Source organism: Dipteris shenzhenensis, chromosome 5 (genome assembly GCF_047967505.1).
Source record: "Dipteris shenzhenensis isolate YYH24624 ecotype China chromosome 5, Dip_SZ_1.0, whole genome shotgun sequence".
In the NCBI taxonomy this organism is placed as follows: Eukaryota; Viridiplantae; Streptophyta; class Polypodiopsida; order Gleicheniales; family Dipteridaceae; genus Dipteris; species Dipteris shenzhenensis.
The window spans coordinates 58,401,657-58,421,164 of record NC_141600.1 but is presented as its reverse complement, the minus strand read 5'-3'; the positions used below and the strand labels follow the sequence as shown (position 1 = coordinate 58,421,164).

The window sequence follows — 19,508 nt, the reverse complement described above, 5'->3', positions numbered from 1 at the left end:
AGGTCCAAGAGACCAATGCACCAACATCCTGGAACTCTCAAGCCAGGCCTGATGAACAAATAGACCTATCAATGCCAATACATGGCTCCCACAGTACATCCCCCCTTGGCTCAAAATATAGGAAGCCACACATCAAAATAGGAAAACCAATATATCTTTTTAGGAGGACTACCTGAGGCAAAGTACCTTTAGACTCAATGACAACCAAACACTCAGTTACATATCATTTTAGGGGGACTACCTAGGGCAGAGGACCCCAAAATACATCAAGCTGTAGGAATAATAAAAAAAGATCTCTTAGGAGTAAGAGATGTCCTCCAATTAGCCGTTGTACATGTGTGCACATCCCTCTGAGTCGATGATGATGTCGATGAAGCACTAGGCATGGATGCCCCAAAATATGTGTCGGTGAAGTCAATGGGGTAGCTACATGGAGCGGTCATGGCATGACTCTCAAAATAGAAGATGGAGAGTTACCAAAAATTCGATGTAGAGGCCTCAAGTACCACGAGCTATCGGGAGTCAATCAATGTGTAGTACCTCAGGCGCCAATCGGAGAAGCAAGGCTGGAGAAATCACTTTTTGGTGGAGAGTGGTCTACATCAAGCTCGAGGTAATGCACCAGTGTCGAAGTAGAAGAGAGTGACCAAGGGTAAGGGCAGCTTCACATGAATACTGGACAGTACCAGAATCTTGTAAAAAGCGCCTAATAAAGTGATGGGTCTCCATTGTGACACTAGATTCCTATTACCCGCCTTTGGGATGAGATGAATGAGACCATCTGTAAGTGAGTCAGGCATCTCACCAGTGTCCCACACGCCCTGTAAGGCTGATGTAATGTGATCACCAATCTGCTCCCAAAAAGTAATAAAAAAATAACTGGTAAGTCCATTTGAACCTGGGCACTTGCCCTTGTGAAGGGTAAGTAATGCAGTCTTGAATTCTGCATTGGTGAAAGGTGCACCAAGAGAAACATACATCTCATCCTTCACCAATACAGGGATACACTGCCAAATTACCTCTCTGGCATCATCTATGGCTTGTGTGCCCGGATCTGCAGTAAAAAGGGATGCAAAAAAATCTGAAGCTACATGCATAACGGCATCAGGATCTGACTGTAACACCCCGTCTGAGTCAACAAGCTGCGAGACACTATCTCTACTATGTCTGGGTCCATGAGTAGAGAAAAAGTGTTTGTTGACCCTGCCACCCATCTGAATCCAAAAGGATTCCCGTGCATGAAAGGCATACTCTGCTCTCTGATCCAACAATATCTGTATATGAGCCCTTGCTGTAGCAAGGCGCTCCTGAATCCAAGCATCAGTGGGCCTCTTCTGCTCTTCCCTCTGAAGGGACGCTAACTGCTGGTGTATACCAATCTCACGTCTCCTGGAATCAGCAACTGTATGATAATAGTCACTAATTCCGGATAAGGCGGCAGCTACCTGAGATGGGTGGACAACTCCACCTTGTATGTGAGAAACCCAAATCTGTAAAATATTCTTCATGAGGTTCTCCTCTGCATAAAAGGCATCCGGAATCCTGACACTGGCAGAGTGTGCTCTCCGATGAGGCTCAAGAATCTGCAACACCACTGGAAAATGATTTGAAGTGGTAACCCCAGTAGAAATGCATACAGATCCGCCTCTGTCAAGTGCCCAATCATCTACATAAAATCTGTCAATACGTGCATGGATGGACATGTGTACTCTCTTGTTTGACCAAGAGTACAGGAGTGACTGTGGCATAACATGAAAGGCATCATCAAGCCAAGTATCCCTGCCACTGTACTGAAAGAGAAAGGCATCCCAGGCTGCCCTCTCCCAAGAATGAATTCCACCCTCTCTGCCTCCCTTTTTGTCTGATGGCAACTCAACCATCTTGAAATCGACACCAATGATCCAAGAATCTGCAATGGGGGCCCAAGATAGTAACTCCTTCTAAAAGGAGACTCGCTCCCCTTTGTTGTTGGGGGCATACAGATTGAGAAGACCATGCAGAGCCGCCAGAGGATGGCCATTCTACTCTTGGACTTTGAAAAAGCTTACGACAGAGTAGACTTGGGATTTTTTAGAGGGTACTCTTTCTCGCTTTGGTTTTTCAGATGCATGGATTAGAGGAGTATCCTCTCTCTACAGATCAGCCCATAGCCATGTGCTTATTGGGGGGGTAAGAGGGGACAGATTTCAGATTGGTAGATCAGTCCGCTAGGGATGTCCTCTTGCCCCTTTTCTTTTTCTGTTTGTGGCGGAAGCTATGAGCATCTACCTTAGATCTGGATGCGTCAATTTTACGAGCAAAAACCTATGAGCAGGTTTATCCGAGCGTGTTTTTCAAGAGATTTTTAAAAATGTTTTTCTTTAGGAAACATGGTTTTTACACTTTTATTTTCACTAGAACTAGATCCCTTTATCATAAAAATATACAGACTAGTCACTCATTCATTTTTACACAACATAATTTTCTTATTTAGAGACATCCCTTTGTACCCCTGTTATTACCTTAAAAAAGTGTTGATTTCTTTAAGAAATATTCCTCATAATCACTCTCAATGTAATAATACTATGCATATATAATTACTTATTAACACATTTATATCATATGGCAATATCTTTTTAGTGTTTTTATAGCATATTTATGGACATGTTTCTAAAGAAGTTTAAATTACTATAAATAAGTATTAACTTAGGCTTATATATCACTCTCATAAAATACATGTAATATTTAATACTATATATGAAAGATTTTCCAAAATATAACTCCATAGATGTGCTCAAATGGGGTGTTCCAATCAATTTAAGTGGTTGAATGACTATATTTGGACATTGGATATGAAAGTTATGTCACTTTTAAAAGTGCTGTCCAAGGTAGTTTCGCCAGCGAAACTACCTTGGGAGACTTGCTTCAAAGGGGTTTCGCTGGCGAAACTACCTGGATGGCTTGCTTCAATGAGTTTTCTTTGAAGAAACTCTTTCATGAAGATAGGTTGAGAGAGGGTTTTCAATGTCACCTCCTATTAAGTAAAAGTTGTAAGAAGGATCATAAGGGAATTTTCATAGAGAAGTCTACTCTACATGTGGGTTTCTTCAAAAGCCATCCCATTATGCTCTCACCATTCCTACAGATTCACCTAAAGATTTTTGTATAAAATAGGCATTGCTATAATACTTTGCATATTTCTAAGTGAAACTATGTTTTCTTCTGATCGATTTTTGCCATATTTATGCATAGTTGGAAGCTTTTTTTTTCCTTCGCTCGGACGCTCGGAAGATTTCGCTCAGAAAATGCTCGTCCCCCTTAGATCTCAAGCTGATATTTATGGGCTGAGGCTTCCTCTTCGTCGGGAAGAAGAGCTCCTGGATATAGTGAGTTGGCAGATGACACGGCTATTTTTTTGGATGCCTCCCCCCAGACACTCACTTCCTTCTGAACAGCCTTGGATTTATTTTGCACAGCTACAGGTGCACACATTAATTGGCATAAATCCAATGGTTTTTAAATTTGCGATGATGACACCCCGGATTGGGGTAATGATATTGGTTTCACTTGGGTACAAAGGGGTGTCTCCGTCAGATATTTGGGCTGCCAGGTTGGGGTGGGCATCTCTCCTTCACAACAGTTTGCTCCGGTGTTGGAGAGCATAAGAAGAAAGCTCCTTTTCTGGAGCTCAGCCAAACTTGACTTGGCATCCAGAGTGGTGGTGGTTAATCAAGTTCTTCTAGCCACAGCTTGGTTTGTATGCTCTTGTTGGTGCTACTCTAGGGATTGTATCACTCAGCTCAAGAGGCCCGTATGGAGTTTTTTATAGAGTGGTCTAGATGGCACAACTGATGTTGCAGCCAGGGTGGCTTGGAAGACCTTGATTCTTCCTACAAGAGAAGGGGGTTTGAATATCATTGACCTGGATCTACAGTGCAGAGCTTTACTCTGCAAGGTTGTTGTGAGAGGACTTATGCCAGGACAAGAGCCTTGGAAGGACTTTTTTATCAGATGCATACAGTCTCGCACACCCACTTCAGGAGATGATTGGATACACAGTACCAGATGGGTTTTCACCACAGCCCACCTCAGATCTCCTTCTTCCCCTCTTATGGTTGCTATACTGAAAGCATGGGCCAGCTTCAAGAGTACTCTTCGCAGGATTCCCCCGTCCACCCGTGAAGAGATTGAAAGGCAGCCTATCATGTGGAACGACAGTATTTTGCATGAGCATGGCAGACCACTCGGAGCTTCTCTTAACATGCAGTGGCCCAAATGGGAGAGGGGCCTTGCATCTACTGTGGGAGCATGGAAAGCCTTGTTGTTTGCTTGTAGGACTGGTCTTTAGAACCCCAAACTCTTTCTCTTTCTCTGTTTTCTAAGCTTGATGTGGCTGCTTGCTTCCTACAGACCGTCAGGCCCAGGTGGTTCATAATCTCAGAAGGAGTGTAGTAAGAATTCAATAGATTGATGCAGCCTTGCCCTTGGATTGGGTGGACACACGACATGCCTATTACTTGTTCCATGTGGATGGGGGCATTTTCCATATCGGGCATTCGTTTGCAGGTGATTACTTTACGGAACACACATGAGGATGCCCTAGTTTTTTATGTTTCTTCGGGGGGCAGGCTGTCCAAGTCCACAAATGATATATTGTTGGAGGTACCGTTTCAGCCAGTCAGGGTAGTGGGCTTCATGGAGCATGGCTTTCTTTCACAGTGGTACTTGGATCCTGACCCGCTACTTATTAACCTGGGCTCATGGAGGCTGTGGCTCTATGGAGGTGTCCCAATTAAGTTTTTGCAGTGGGACCTTGGGGAATGGGAGTGGATAGATGAAGGGCACCAAGAGAAAGGCATCCCCTTCTTTTGTTACATGGTCAGTAATGCCATGAAATTCCAGCTCAGCTGTAGGGGTTGGAGGCCCACTAGAGCTCCTCATTGGGAGAATTATCAGATTTTTGCAGGCTTGCAGAAAATTGTTTGGCAAAGGCTTTGGAAATCCCACCGGAATAGAAAAATCACTCTCTTCTTTTGGCTTTCAATTCATGGTGGGATAGTAGTGAATCATTGGAGATCCAGGTTTGTGGCTGACCCTACTTGCCCTCGTTGCCTTTCTACTTCGGAGACAGTACAACAGTGCCTTTTTTTTTTTTTTTGCAAAAAAGAGACTTCTATTAGGTAAGAAAGAAACTCGCTAGAGCAAGCTCTGTGCAGAAATACAACATGCTAAGCATGTAATAAAAAACACCTCAGAAGAATGAGGTAGAAAGAAACCAAGGCTGAGGCTGAAAATGCCAACTCAACCCTGTAGAAGTCTCAGCAAAAACAGCACTGCCTTTGGGATTGCAGACAGGCGAGAATCATATGGAAGGGGATTGCAAGACTTGTCAGCACTTTTGTTCACCTCCCCTTCTATATGACCTAGGGATCAGTGGCTTGGCTCACTCTTTCAAGGCCCCAGGTTTTTTGAGAGAGACATGACTCTCGTCTTGGGCTCTACACATCCGACGGCACCTTGTGGAGTCGTGCTCTTTAGAGGATGTTCCGGCCACTCTCTTCACGGCTGCTCATTCCTCGGTTGACTCTCCATGGGAGGTTTTAGCTAGCATTGCAGCATGGCACATTTGGAGAGCCAGATGCACTGAGGCTATGGAGGGTTCACAAGTTCACCCTTCTCAGATCTTGGCCAGAGTACTTGGACAGATACGGTACACACTCTGATGGCCATATGGGCGACCATGCAGGGATCCTCTCGAGTAGCCTCCTCCAGAAGAGTTACTTTTCTCAGGGATTGGAGAGACTCTCCCTTCCTTGCTGAGACTGCTACAGGGTTGAGTTGGCATTTTCAGCCTCAGCCTTGGTTTCATTCTACCTCATTTTTTTGAGGTGTTTTTATTACATGCTTAGCATGATGTATTTCCGCTCAGAGCTTGCTCTGGCGAGTTTCTTTCTTACTTAATAGAAGTCTCTTTTTTGCCCAAAAAAAAAAGAGTGTACTAGGTGTCTAGGGGGTGTTTTATAGTCTAGTGAGTCCTAGACATGCCACGTGTCATATTGGGAGATATCCCATAGACATTGTGACTTTCTAGAGTCTAGTGTCACACTATATAGTGTTGTACTTGTCTATTGTCTAGGACATCAGTCAACATCAAGCTTTATATCATGTGAGTATTTTGCTTATCATTGCCTAGCACTTGTTCTTTCCATTATGCTTTCCATATTTCCATTCCGTTCCTAGTTAGCTTGGCATTCTCCTACTGCCATGTCTCTTCAATTATGTTGTCATGTGATTTATGTTAATTTTTCTTTTTCTTTTTTTTTTCAAGAAAGAGACTTCTATTAAGTAAGAGAAAAAACCCGCGAGAGCAAGCTCAAAGCGGAATGCATCATGAAATCATGAGGATAAATAAAAAACCCCCTAAGAGTGAGGTGGAAAACAACCAAGGCTGAGGCTGAAAGTGCCACCTTAACCCTGTAGTAGTCTCAGAGAAGAAAGGAGAATCCTTCCATTCCCTGAAGAAAGAAGCCCTCCTAGCTGAGGCTGCACGGGAGTCTCCCTGCATACCCGTCCATACGGCCATCAAAGTATGTACGGTGTCTGTCTAGATACTAGCCAATGTGTGTGAGGGATGAACCTGAGTACCCTCCAAAGCCTCTGTGCATCTGGCTCTCCAGATATGCCAGGATGCTATGCTCGCTAGAATCTCCCAAGAAGTATCCACAGAGGCATGTACAGCTGTAAAAGGAAGGTGTGGTACCACATCCAATGAACAGGACTCAGTTTGATGATGTCGAACCGAAATGGCCCGAGAAGAGTCGAATCTCTCATAGAATACCTGAGGCCCTGTAAGAGAAAGCCAAGCCACTGAGCCCCATGTCATAAAGAATGGGGAGTGGGCAAAGTGACTGAAAATCCTGGCTACCCCCATCCAAATCATCCTCGCCTGTTTGCAATCCCATAAGCAATGCTGAATAGTCTCCGAAGCAGAGAGGCAGCGAGGGCAAGTAGGGTCGGTTGGACCTCCAAAGGTTCACTGCAATCCCGCCATGGATAGAGAGCCAAAAGAAGATAGTGATCTTTCTATTCATGTGGGATTTCCAGAGTCTCCTCCAGAAGCACCTCTGCAGATCCGCAGTGATATAAAATGTCTCCCAATGAGGAACTCTGGAAGGTCTCCAACATCCACTACTGAGCTGAAATCTCCTAGCATTACTGACCGTGTAACGAAAGAAGGGGATGCTCTTCTCTCGATGCTCTGCGTCAATCCACTCCCACTCTCCGGGGTCCCACTGCAAATACCTGATGGGAACTCCCCCATAGAGCCAGAGCCTTCAAGATCCGGTGGAGAGTAGCCGGGGGTCTGGATCTAGGAACCACTTTGAATCTGATCCCTACACCAAAAGACCTACAACCCTAATAGGCAGAAAAGCAGACTCAAGCAAGATGTCCTCTGTGGACCTGAGCAATCTGCCACCATCCTGGACACTAAAAACTAAAGCATCCTCCTGTGCATCTCGAAAGAACAAAACCTGAAGCGGAGCACCACCTCTCGTAAAAGTACCTGCCCAAGTGGAGGAAGTGAGTGGCATATCATCTGTGTCTACCCAAACCTCTGGAAGGGCTGCCTCAATCTGCAAGATCCTCCCTACACTCCCTCTGAGATGTCCTGTCAACCTTGATTTGGTCTCCTCTGGAAGCCTGCGGAAAGCTTTCCAAGACCCCATAGATGATGCAGGTCCCCTCTCCCACCTAGACCACTGCATGTAGAGTGAGCCACCCAGTGGTCTGCCATGATCATCTAAAATATTGTCATTCCACATGATGGGTTGCCTATCAATCTCTTCACGAGAGGAAGGAGGAATACACCAAAGAGTGCTTCTGAAATTGGCCCAAACTTTCAGAATGGCAACCATGAGAGGGGACGAAGGTGATGTGAGGTGGGCTATGGTGAAGATCCACCTAACACTGCTCATCCAGTCTCCTCCTGAACAAGGTGTGCACCTCTGTATGCTGCTAATAAGAAATTCCTTCCACGGTTCTTGCCTTGGCATAAGTCCCCGCACCACCATCTTGCAAAGTAAAGCTCTGCACTGTAAATCTGGATCAATAATATTGAGACCCCTTTCCAGTGTAGGGAGGATGAGGGTATCCCAAGCCACCTTGGCTAAGGCATCTGCTGTGCCATCAAGCCCACTCCAAAGAAAATTTCTGATCGGTCTTCTAAGCTGAATGATCCAGTCCCTAGAACGTCACTAGCATGAACAAACAAACTAGGCCGTGGCCAAGAGGCTGGTTGACCACCACAACTCTAGAGGCAAGATCCAACTTGGCTGAGCTCCAAAAAAGAAGCTTCCTCCTGATGCTCTCCAAAACGGGAGCAAACTGCTGCATGGAAGAAATACCCAAGCCGACCTGGCAGCCCAAATACCTGATAGGCACACCCCTCTGAACCCAAGTGAATCCTATGTCAGGCCCCCAAACTGGAGTGTCCTCATCACTTATCCAAAAGCCATTGGATTTATGCCAATTTATCTGCGCCCCTGCCGCCAAGCAAAATAAATCCAATGCTGTCCTAAAAGAAGTGAGCGTCTGTGGAGTGGCATCCAAGTAAACTGTTGTGTCATCTGCCAACTCACTGTCAAGTAGCTCCTCTTCCCTTCTGATGGGAAGTCTCAGCCCAAAGATGTCAGCTTGAGATCTAACATAGATACTCATAGCTTCGGCCACGAAAAAAAAAGGAAAGGAGCAAGGGGGCATCCCTGACAGACTGATCTTGAAATCTGAAATCTCTCACCCCTTACCCCACCAATCCCGCCATGGATAGAGAGCCAAAAGAAGATAGTGATCTTTCTATTCTTGTGGGATTTCCAGAGTCTCCTCCATAAGCACCTCTGCAGATCCGCAGTGATATCAAATGTCTCCCAATGAGGAACTCTGGAAGGTCTCCAACCTCTACTACTGAGCTGAAATCCCGCCATGGATAGAGAGCCAAAAGAAGATAGTGATCTTTCTATTCCTGTGGGATTTCCAGAGTCTCCTCCAGAAGCACCTCTGCAGATCCGCAGTGATATCAAATGTCTCCCAATGAGGAACTCTGGAAGGTCTCCAACCTCTACTACCGAGCTGAAATCTCCTAGCATTACTGACCGTGTAACGAAAGAAGGGGATGCTCTTCTCTCGATGCCCTGTGTCAATCCACTCCCACTCTCCGGGGTCCCACTGCAAATACCTGATGGGAACTTCCCCATAGAGCCAGAGCCTTCAAGACCCGGTGGAGAGTAGCCGGGGGTCTGGATCTAGGAACCACTCTGAATTTGATCCCTACACCAAAAGACCTACAACCCTGATAGGTAGAAAAGTAGACTCAACAAGATGTCCTCTGTGGACCTGAGCAATCTGCCACCATCCTGGACACTAAAAACTAAAGCATCCTCCTGTGCATCTCGAAAGGACAAAACCTGAAGCGGAGCACCGCCTCTCGTAAAAGTACCTGCCCAAGTGGAGGAAGTGAGTGGCATATCATCCGTGTCTACCCAAACCTCTGGAAGGGCTGCCTCAATCTGCAAGATCCTCCCTACACTCCCTCTGAGATGTCCTGTCAACCTTGATTTGGTCTCCTCTGGAAGCCTACGGAAAGCTTTCCAAGACCCCATAGATGATGCAGGTCCCCTCTCCCACCTGGACCACTGCATGTAGAGTGAGCCACCCAGTGGTCTGCCATGATCATCTAAAATATTGTCATTCCACATGATGGGTTGCCTATCAATCTCTTCACGAGAGGAAGGAGGAATACACCAAAGAGTGCTTCTGAAACTGGCCCAAACTTTCAGAATGGCAACCATGAGAGGGGACGAAGGTGATCTGAGGTGGGCTATGGTGAAGATCCACCTAACACTGCTCATCCAGTCTCCTCCTGAAGAAGGTGTGCACCTCTGTATGCTGCTAATAAGAAATTCCTTCCACGGTTCTTGCCTTGGCATAAGTCCCCGCACCACCATCTTGCAAAGTAAAGCTTTGCACTGTAAATTTGGATCAATAATATTGAGACCCCCTTCCTGTGTAGGGAGGATGAGGGTATCCCAAGCCACCTTGGCTAAGGCATCTACTGTGCCATCAAGCCCACTCCAAAGAAAATTTCTGATCGGTCTTCTGGGCTGAATGATGCAGTCCCTAGAACGGCACCAGCATGAACAAACAAACCAAGACCGTGGCCAAGAGGACCTGGTTGACCACCACAACTTAGAGGCAAGATCCAACTTTGCTGAGCTCCAAAAAAGAAGCTTCCTCCTGATGCTCTCCAAAACGGGAGCAAACTGCTGCATGGAAGAAATATCCAAGCCGACCTGGCAGCCCAAATACCTGATAGGCACACCCCTCTGAACCCAAGTGAATCCTATGTCAAGCCCCCAAACTGGAGTGTCCTCATCACTGATCCAAAAGCCATTGGATTTATGCCAATTTATCTGCGCCCCTGCCACCAAGCAAAATAAATCCAACGCTGTACTGAAAGAAGTGAGCGTCTGTGGAGTGGCATCCAAGTAAACTTCTGTGTCATCTACCAACTCACTGTCAAGTAGCTCCTCTTCCCTTCTGATGGGAAGTCTCAGCCCAAAGATGTCAGCTTGAGATCTAACATAGATACTCATAGCTTCGGCCACGAACAAAAAAAGGAAAGGAGCAAGGGGGCATCCCTGACGGATTGATCTCGAAATCTGAAATCTCTCACCCCTTACCCCACCAATAAGTACCTGTCTGTGGGCTGATCTGTACAAAGAGGAAACACCTCTGATCCAAGCATCAGTAAAGCCAAAGCGTAGAAGGGTGCCCTCCAAAAAACCCCAATCTACTCAGTCATAAGCTTTCTCAAAATCCAAAAGTAGAATGGCTAGATTCTGGCCACTTTGCATGGCCCACTCTAAAGCTTCCCAGAAAGAGAAAATGTTATAAAAAATGCTTCTGCCATGCACAAATCCCGTCTGAGTGTCATGAATAAGATCAGGGAGAAGGGGCTGCAATCGGAGGCTGATTGCCTTGGCCAGAATCTTGTAACAAGTCCCCAGAAGTGTGATAGGCCTCCACTGGGACACTAAATTTCTGCAACCTCCTTTCGGGATAAGGTGGATGAGACCCTCTGTAAGCGACCTAGGCGTCTCGCCAGAGTCCCAAATGGCTTGCAGGGCTGAAGTAATGTAGTCTCCAATCATATCCCAAAATGCAATGAAAAAAGACGGGGTGAGGCCATCCGAACCTGGGCACTTGCCCTTGTGAAGGGCTGAAAGTGCAGTCCTGAACTCTGTGTTGGTGAAATGTGCATCGAGCAAAACATGCATACCCGGATTCACCAACACAGGGATGCTTTGCCAAATAGCCTTTCTAGCATCCTCTCTATCATGTGTCTCAAGATCAGCAGTAAGAAGGGTGGCATAGAAATTTTGAAGCTATGCCTCAAGTGAGGCTCTGAGATAGCCAGCACAACAGGAAAGTGGTCTGAAGTGGAAACCCCATCAGCAATGCATACCGATCCACCTCTTTCTAGTGCCCAATCATCTACATAGAATCTGTCAATGCATGCATGAATAGGCTCTGCTGCCTCCTGTTCGACCAAGAGAAGAGGAGGGACTTTGGCTGGAGAATGCCACCAGTGGAGAATGGCACTGATGCCAATCTCATACCAAGACCTAAAAAATGGCACAAGGCATCGTCCAACCAAGTATCTCTGCCACAGAAGTGAAAAAGGAAGGCATCCCAAGCTGCTCTCTCCAAAGAGTGAAGTCTGCCTTCTCTACCCCCTTTTTTGTCTGACGGTAACTCAACCATGTTAAAGTCACCTCCAATCACCCATGAATCCGCAATGGGGGCCCAGGAGAGCAAATCCTTCCACATAAGGACACGTTCCCCTCTAATGTTGGAGGCATACAGGTTAAGGAAATTAACCTTACGCCCTCCAATCAAAAGAATAATCCACTGAGCTCTAGAGGGAATAATGACTCCGTGTCCAACAACTAAGGGGAGAACCGATTGCGAAACTGAAATAGAAGTGCCCCCCCTGGTGCCCAAGGCACGCAACCAAAAAGTATGGCTAGAAAGCAACTTGCCGGACTTGGCACAATCTCTAGAATCCAGTTTGTGCTCTTGAATAAATAAGATATCAATGGAACCCCCAGTAAGACCTGGATGAAGCTGATCCTGGATCAGCTGTCTACGGCGGCGATGTGGGACAACACCTAGGCCCTGTATGTTCCAACTAATAATCCTTATCGACGGGAGGATGTAGAGTGGAACACCTTACCCGACCTAGTGGCGGAAACAAACCCCTCAACAGGGGAAGACCTCCTGCTCGAGGAGGGACGAATGGAACCAAGTGGCGGAAAATCAACAGGGGAAAGAACCCTGCCACCTGAAGAAGAAGCCCTGTCAATAGGAAACCCAATCATTGGCTCCCCAAAAGTAGCGGGCACAAACTCCTCCTCTGGGAAATCTGAACCATCTGCCAGGGCTGAAAATGAGTTCCTGTGAAGCAAGCCAAACACCGGAGTGCAAAGGATCCCTTCTGAGGGAAGAGGATCAATTGTAAACCATCCCCTTCCCCCTATCCAAGGGAGGAAGTGAAGACTGCTCTCTATCCTGTGTCTGCCCAGAGGTGTCTGCCCAGAGGCGGAGACCTCTACTGCCTCAAGAAGAGCGTCTGGCACCGCTAGTTCTAGGGAAGAAGCTGCAACCGGGGAGAAGGTCAAAGCTTTATTGTCTCGGACTGTGCGAGGTGAGATTGGAAGGACAGCTCGAGGTGAAGCAGATTCCACTAATGTTCTCTCGTGAACTGAAGGAGGGATCTGCACACGTGCCGGAACCCACTGGAGAGCGTCGCGTGCCCCTGAGGTAGGTGGGGGTCGAGGAGCAGGTGATGGACCTGTACCACCTCTCTGTCGAGGCCGAGGAGCAGGTGCTGGACCTGTACCACCACCATCCAAGGGAGGACCGCCATGCGAAGGCCGAGGAGCAGGTGCTGGACCTGTACCACCCCTCTGTCGAGGCCGAGGAGCAAGTGCTGGACCTGTACCACCCCCCTGTCGAGGCCATGGGGCGGTAGCTGTACCAGAGGGCTTCTTGGGCCTTTTCTTCTTCCTGGGGAAATCCCTGGCAAAGTGTCCAATGGTCCTGCATATCCTGCACTGGTCCTGTCTGCCTGAAATCTCTACTCTCTGGCGAAAAAAGGAACCATCCGGGCGCTGGATCATAACATGGTCCATCTTGAGGTTAGGATCCTTACAGAGGACCCTAACTCTAGGTACCCCATCAGCCTTGGTTGCCTCTGCTGCAGTCAATGGCAACCCAGGGAGGGGTGGGATCTCAGCAACCGCGCCAAAATACTCCCCAATAACAGAAAGAAGTCAATGGTAAACCTGGGGAAGCCCGGGAAATCTGATGAAGAGCGAAAAGATTTCCTTATCTGCCTCCACTGGGTCGAAACCAATATGAAAGGCTGTTGGAACACTGAAAGGAAAGAGTAGAGTTGACACAAATTCAGAATACTTGCTTATAGAATGAAGAAGAAAGAGGTCCTTAAGTAGGCACCTCATACAAGGTCACTGACATCACTGATGACCTCAAAGCTCCACAATCATCTCCTCAATCTGCTCCTAGATTCACTCAATCATCCTATGTGGCTTTTCCACCACCTAACTGTGCTTGTGGGCACCTAACTGTGCCTCTAGCACTCACACATAGAAACATAAGGTGTGCCTGAGGCATACACCTTGAGATATCCCAACAAACCCCCCCTCAAGGAGATGCCTCAGGCTATGTCAAGGATACATCTAGTCTCATAGTTTCTCATGCCATCTCATGGTGGTCAAGGATAAATCTATGGCTAGGTTCTCATGCTAGCAAGGGTTTCCTTGGGTGTAAGGTAAACAGAAAGGGATACAAACAGACCTTCCAATGGTTATCTCCCCTACATGTACATGCAGACAATGTCTGTAGGAGGTACCATGGAACAAAACATACACATGGCTTACATCATAAGGTGACCAGAGGTGTTTACACACAACACACAATAATTTATTTTCATTCATTTTGGAGGACTATCCAGGCTGAGTACCTTGACATAAAAAGAGAGATCTGGAGCATACATAGAGATGAGTTTAAAATGCATAATCTTCATGGGATGCCTCATCTTGTGGAGGCAAAATATCCATGTCAAGGCAAGGTCTTACCACATGGGCAGTGTCTAGTGCCTTATAAGATGGTACTATGATAGAACAAGTGGATCTGAAAGTCATATCCTTCAAGAGAACAATTATCTTGTCATCTCCATAGTTGTGTAGAGAAGCATATCTTAGGTATCTGAGCTTCATCTTTTTCTTGTACTTGGAGTCAAATAAAAGTGCCATGAGAGGGTAGATCTCTGTAGTTGCTTCCTTTTTGGCAACCATTGTTTTGGCAATCTTCAACAAGGAAGTCAGGTTGGCATTTTCATCCTTTGTAGCATAACAAGACAGCATAACAAGACATTGCTTTATGTTTTGGCTTTTCACATATTTTGCATAAGCAAGCCATGAGAGGCTCTAACCCAAGTATTGGGTAGTGTCTTCTCTCTTACAGGGCTTAGAATAACAATTGAAATGCTTCAAAATATAAGCATTTAATGTAGCGAATAGTAGTGACTAGATTTCAAACAATGATGCTTCCTTTTACATGCTTCATAGAAGTGGAAAAAATAAACACTTTCCAATCACAACCAGGTCTAGCAAGTCAAAACAAAACTGAAGCAACACTTGTAATGAAGTTATTGAAAACTTCAAAAGACCAGAAATGCTAGAGTAGCATTTTATGTAGCATCATCTTCAAAACTTGTCCAAAACTGTCAAAAATGAAAAGCTGAACTTGGAGGGCTTGTAGCTCACTCTTCAAAGCAAGGAAAAGAGGGATTTTTGAAGAAAAAGAAAGCTCATATACCAGAGAAGATCCAGCACAGAGGTTGGACGAAATGGTGCGCACTTTTGCCCGGGAGAGTTGCTACAGGCTGAAACTGAGTTTTGATGATTTCTCCCTCATTACTAAACCAAATGACTTGAAAAATGGCTCAAAATCTTCGTCTTGAGGTCGCCCATCTACTCCTAAGAGGGCTCAGGCAATGGCGGAGCAGGCAGGGAGTATTGAGCAAGAGAAGAAATTCGCTGTTTGGAGAATGGCAGCCACCACAGACGTTTTTTCTTCAATTGCTTGCAGGTGGAAGTTCGCCCATACTAGAGGAGTTTCCAGCTCAGAGGGTTTGGGCAATGGTCGTTTGTAGATGGAGAACCAAGCTCTCAAAGATTTTGGGAAGAAAGAGGAAAATGGAGAAGAAGAAGATGAAGAAGAAGAAGATGAAGAAGAAGAAGAAGAAGATGATGTGGCAGAAATGGGCTCAAGGGGGATCAAATGGCTCTGATACCATGTTGGAACACTGAAAGGAAAGAGTAGAGTTGACACAAATTCAGAATACTTGCTTATAGAATGAAGAAGAAAGAGGTCCTTAAGTAGGCACCTCATACAAGGTCACTGACATCACTGATGACCTCAAAGCTCCACAATCATCTCCTCAATCTGCTCCTAGATTCACTCAATCATCCTATGTGGCTTTTCCACCACCTAACTGTGCTTGTGGGCACCTAACTGTGCCTCTAGCACTCACACATAGAAACATAAGGTGTGCCTGAGGCATACACCTTGAGATATCCCAACAAAGGCTTCAAAGAAGATCTTCCTGTGTCCTAGGTGTAAAAACTCAGCTTTGAGCACAGTGCTCGCAGCCTCTGGAGTGTCAAAAACAACTTGGGAAAAACCTCGTCCCAGAAGACGAACATCTAACAATTGTGGAGTGAGGTCTGGGGGGAGAGCCGCAAGCATCTAGTCTCTGGCTTGAGATCTGGAGGGGTGAGACCCGAAGATGCGTGCTAGCAACGTGGTAGAGCATTCAATCTCTACATCCTTCTTGAGCTGCTGCAACTCGTCTTTAGAAAAGGTAATAGTTTTCGCGGCCGGTGGAGGTGGAGTAGGATCGGCTGACGGAGTATCCATCGCCAATTGAGGTGAGAAGGCCGACTCTGACAATTTGGAGGCTCCTTTCGCTCCAAGAAATGCTGCGGGAGATAGGGGGGTAGAAAACAGGGAAAGGAGGTGAGGAGGGAGCGGGGGAAGTGGCGAGGAGGGGAGGGGTAGAGGGGAGAGGCTGAGAGGCTGAAGGGGAGGGGGCAGGCTGAGAGGGAGGGAGGGGGCAGGCTATGAGAGGAAGGAGAGGCAGGAAGGGGGCGGGCTGAGGGGCAGGGAGGGGGCGGCGGGCTGAGAGGAGAGGGAGAGGAGGGAGAGGAGAGGGAGGAAGGGGGCGGCGGCAGGCTGAGAGGGAGAGGAGAGGGAGAGGAAGGAGAGGGAGGGGCAGGGAGGGGCGGGCTGAGAGGAAGGGAGGGGGCGGCGCAGGCTGAGAGGAAGAGGAGAGGGAGAGGCGGAGAGGCCGGGAGGGGACGGCGCAGGCTGAGAGGGAGAGGAGAGGGAGAGGAAGGGGCAGGCTGAGAGGCAGGGAGGGGACGGAGGCGCAGGCTGAGAGGGGGGGGAGAGGGAGCGGGCTGAAGGGAAGGGGGCGGACTGAAGGGGGAGGAGGAGAAGAGAGGGAGGGGCTGAGGGAGGGGGAGGGGCTGAGGGCAAGGGAGAGAGGGAGGGACAGGCTGAGGGAGAGGGTGCAGCAAGGGAGCGGGGAGGAGCAGCAGCTCGGCGAGGCTTTGTTAAATTTTCTCAGCAGAGATTCTATGAAAATCTTTCATCATAAGGTGAAATGGCTTCCAAAAAGGTACATAGCTCACCACATTAAATGAGATGGAAATTACGGTTCACAAATAGGATAATGTATGTTTGGATAGTGCCATTTGAGGAGTACTAAATGATTTTCTATATTGTACAGGATGAATCAGAGCAACAAAGACTTGGGCTCTTGGATATTGATATAATCCTTCAGGTGATTACAACGTCTTATTTCTCAAGGACCCATACCATTCAGATATTGCTTCCAGAGTGGCGTGCTGCAGTCTTGGATGCCCATGGAGCAGTGGCAGGAACACTTCACAGATTGCATCCCTTGTCATTAGAAATTGCAGCCATTTGGCAAAATACATTTGCAAACAAACTATTTTTGGATGTAGATTCTGGTGACTTCCGGGCAAGGATGCCTTTTCAGCTTCCTGAGTTTGTATTAAGAGAAAATTCATGTGCATGCAGTGTAAAAGAGTCATTGGACAAGGAATGGTTTCCCATTGCCATAAATCTGTTAAAGCAGGCAGTTCCCATACCACCGAACCAATATCTAGAGGGTTTTTATGAAGCCATGTCTGTACTAATGACTAATCAAATAAGGAGACTAGTGGAAGAATCCATAATAACTTTCACAAAGTGTCTCGTAAGATACAGTCAAAGGACCCCTGAGGATGCACATTTACATTCTCCAGTGTCAGGAAAATATCAACAAATGTTTGAGGATGCAAAATTGTCTGCTCAACAATATTCTGAGTTTGTACAGAGCTCAGTTCCACCATTTGTCGTAAATCTGAAGTACCATGATGGGATTTACAGGTACATTTCTTTTCTTAGCAGTCAAATATGCAGACATCAATCATGTTAGCATTCTTGCAGAATTATTACGGGAACTGATCAACTAGCAACCATTAAGCTAATATCAATAAGATGTGAAAGCTAAAATTTACTAGTCACACCATCTTCCCCCCCCCAAAAAAAAGTCCCTTCTATTAAATGATTTGACAATGACACAAGTCATCCACTTGTGAGAGGCTGATAAAAAACAAGGGAAAGGTTGGCTTCCATGCAGCCTGCTTCACCGGGTTTTGGCTCACTGCCTATGTTGCATCAACTAGTGTGCAGGACCAAATTGCTTGATCCATCAGTGTAGACAATGCCTGCAAGAAAAATGATGACGTTTATCAGTTGTCTTTGTGAACCCTCTATAACTTGTTTTGGATGTCGATGAGAGTGGTAGCAGGTTTGATATGTGCCCCTCACCAAACTGCACAGTACTACCAAGATGTTCTAGGCTGTAATGTAGCAGCGTCTCCCAACCAATCTCATGTGGATAGTTTGCTCCCATTGCTTAGAAGGAGGAAAGGCCTCATGGATCTCTTGATGCATTCACTATCTCCAGATTCACAAAAGTAGGTAGGGGAGACATCTCAATGGGAAAGGCATGCCTCCCCTCACTTAGCAAGCGTACCATCCCCCACATGAACACACAGCTGTGAAGTCCCAGTGGATGCACCTCATCCACAAGATGATTCTGAGGTAGTATTTCTAGGTCACCTATACTGGGGACTACTCGATAAGCAATGGGAGATCATCTCTTGAACTCCTAGCATGCAATAATGATAGGTACCATCTCTCATGTCTGCAACCAAGGGCCAATGGGAAGTCCATCGTGCACCACCAATGAAAAGAAATCAGAAATCTTTTGTGGCTTGAGGCCGCAGCAAAACTTAGCAAGGATGTTGTGCAACACTTGCCGCTCAAGCTACTTCCTCTTGCGCGAGGGGATCTAGTATGAAGAGGCAGTTATCTATATTCATTGGTACTCTACTCCGTTGAAGTTAGAGCCACTGTGGGTTGCTGCTTGATAAGCCATGAGATAGACCAAATCCAAAAATGAAGCAATATCTGGAATTGGATCACTACGTGATCATGTCCCTGGCCTAGTCGAAATCACAATACTCATAAAAGCTGATTCCACTTTGGTAGGTGATTCATATTTTGTGGTACCCTTCAGATATCAAAGCATGTGAAGACAAGCCTTCTATTGTGTCTCCTTTGGTGTAGATGCAAACTAATAGAGCAACCAGGGTGTTTCCCAAATACAATAGACTCCCAACCAGTTGTTGATAACATGTTGGGTCTACTCACTAAGTGTCATATTTGGTGTTCAATTGTTCCCTGAATTCCATTGGAGTGACTTCTACTTTGCAATTCTTAGCAATTCTCCACTTTGCATCCCCTTTCTTACGGATCTCATCCATGACACACATACTGGATTTGTGCATGGGCTTCCAGATTGGGCAAAGCATAGCAGCAATAAATTACCCATTCTACTATTGGATTTTGAAAAAGCTTATGATAGTGTAGGTTGGGAATTCCTAGAGGGAACGCTTCATCATTTTGGTTTCTCAAAGGCATGGATTAGAGGGGTCTCCTCTTTGTACAGATCAGCCTACAGTCAGGTGCTTATCAGAGGAATCGGGTGGAGAGATTGCAGAGTTCTAGATCAGTCCGTTGGGGATACCATCTCATCCCTTTTCTTTTTCTATTTGTGGCTGAAGCTATGAGCATTTTTCTCAAATCATGAGCTTATTTTTTTGGGCTGAAGTTTCCCCTAAGACATAACGAACAACTTTTAGACTGTGAGTTGGCAGATGGCACTATTGGTTTTTTGGATGCCACTCCTCAAACACTTCAAGGAAGCCTTGGATTTGTTTTGTACTGCAGCTGCTGCGCACATTATT

General features: G+C 46.4%; 1 protein-coding gene across 1 annotated transcript in view; it reads left to right on the top strand.

Moving 5' to 3' along the window:
* The window catches only part of LOC147902242 (uncharacterized), an 88,588-nt gene that overhangs the window by 48,407 nt on the left and 20,673 nt on the right, over positions 1-19,508 (top strand). Inside the window, exon 5 of the mRNA XM_087374463.1 lies at positions 16,928-17,580. Coding sequence (XP_087230589.1) covers positions 16,928-17,580 — 653 coding nt within the window. The remainder of the gene's footprint in view (positions 1-16,927; positions 17,581-19,508) is intronic.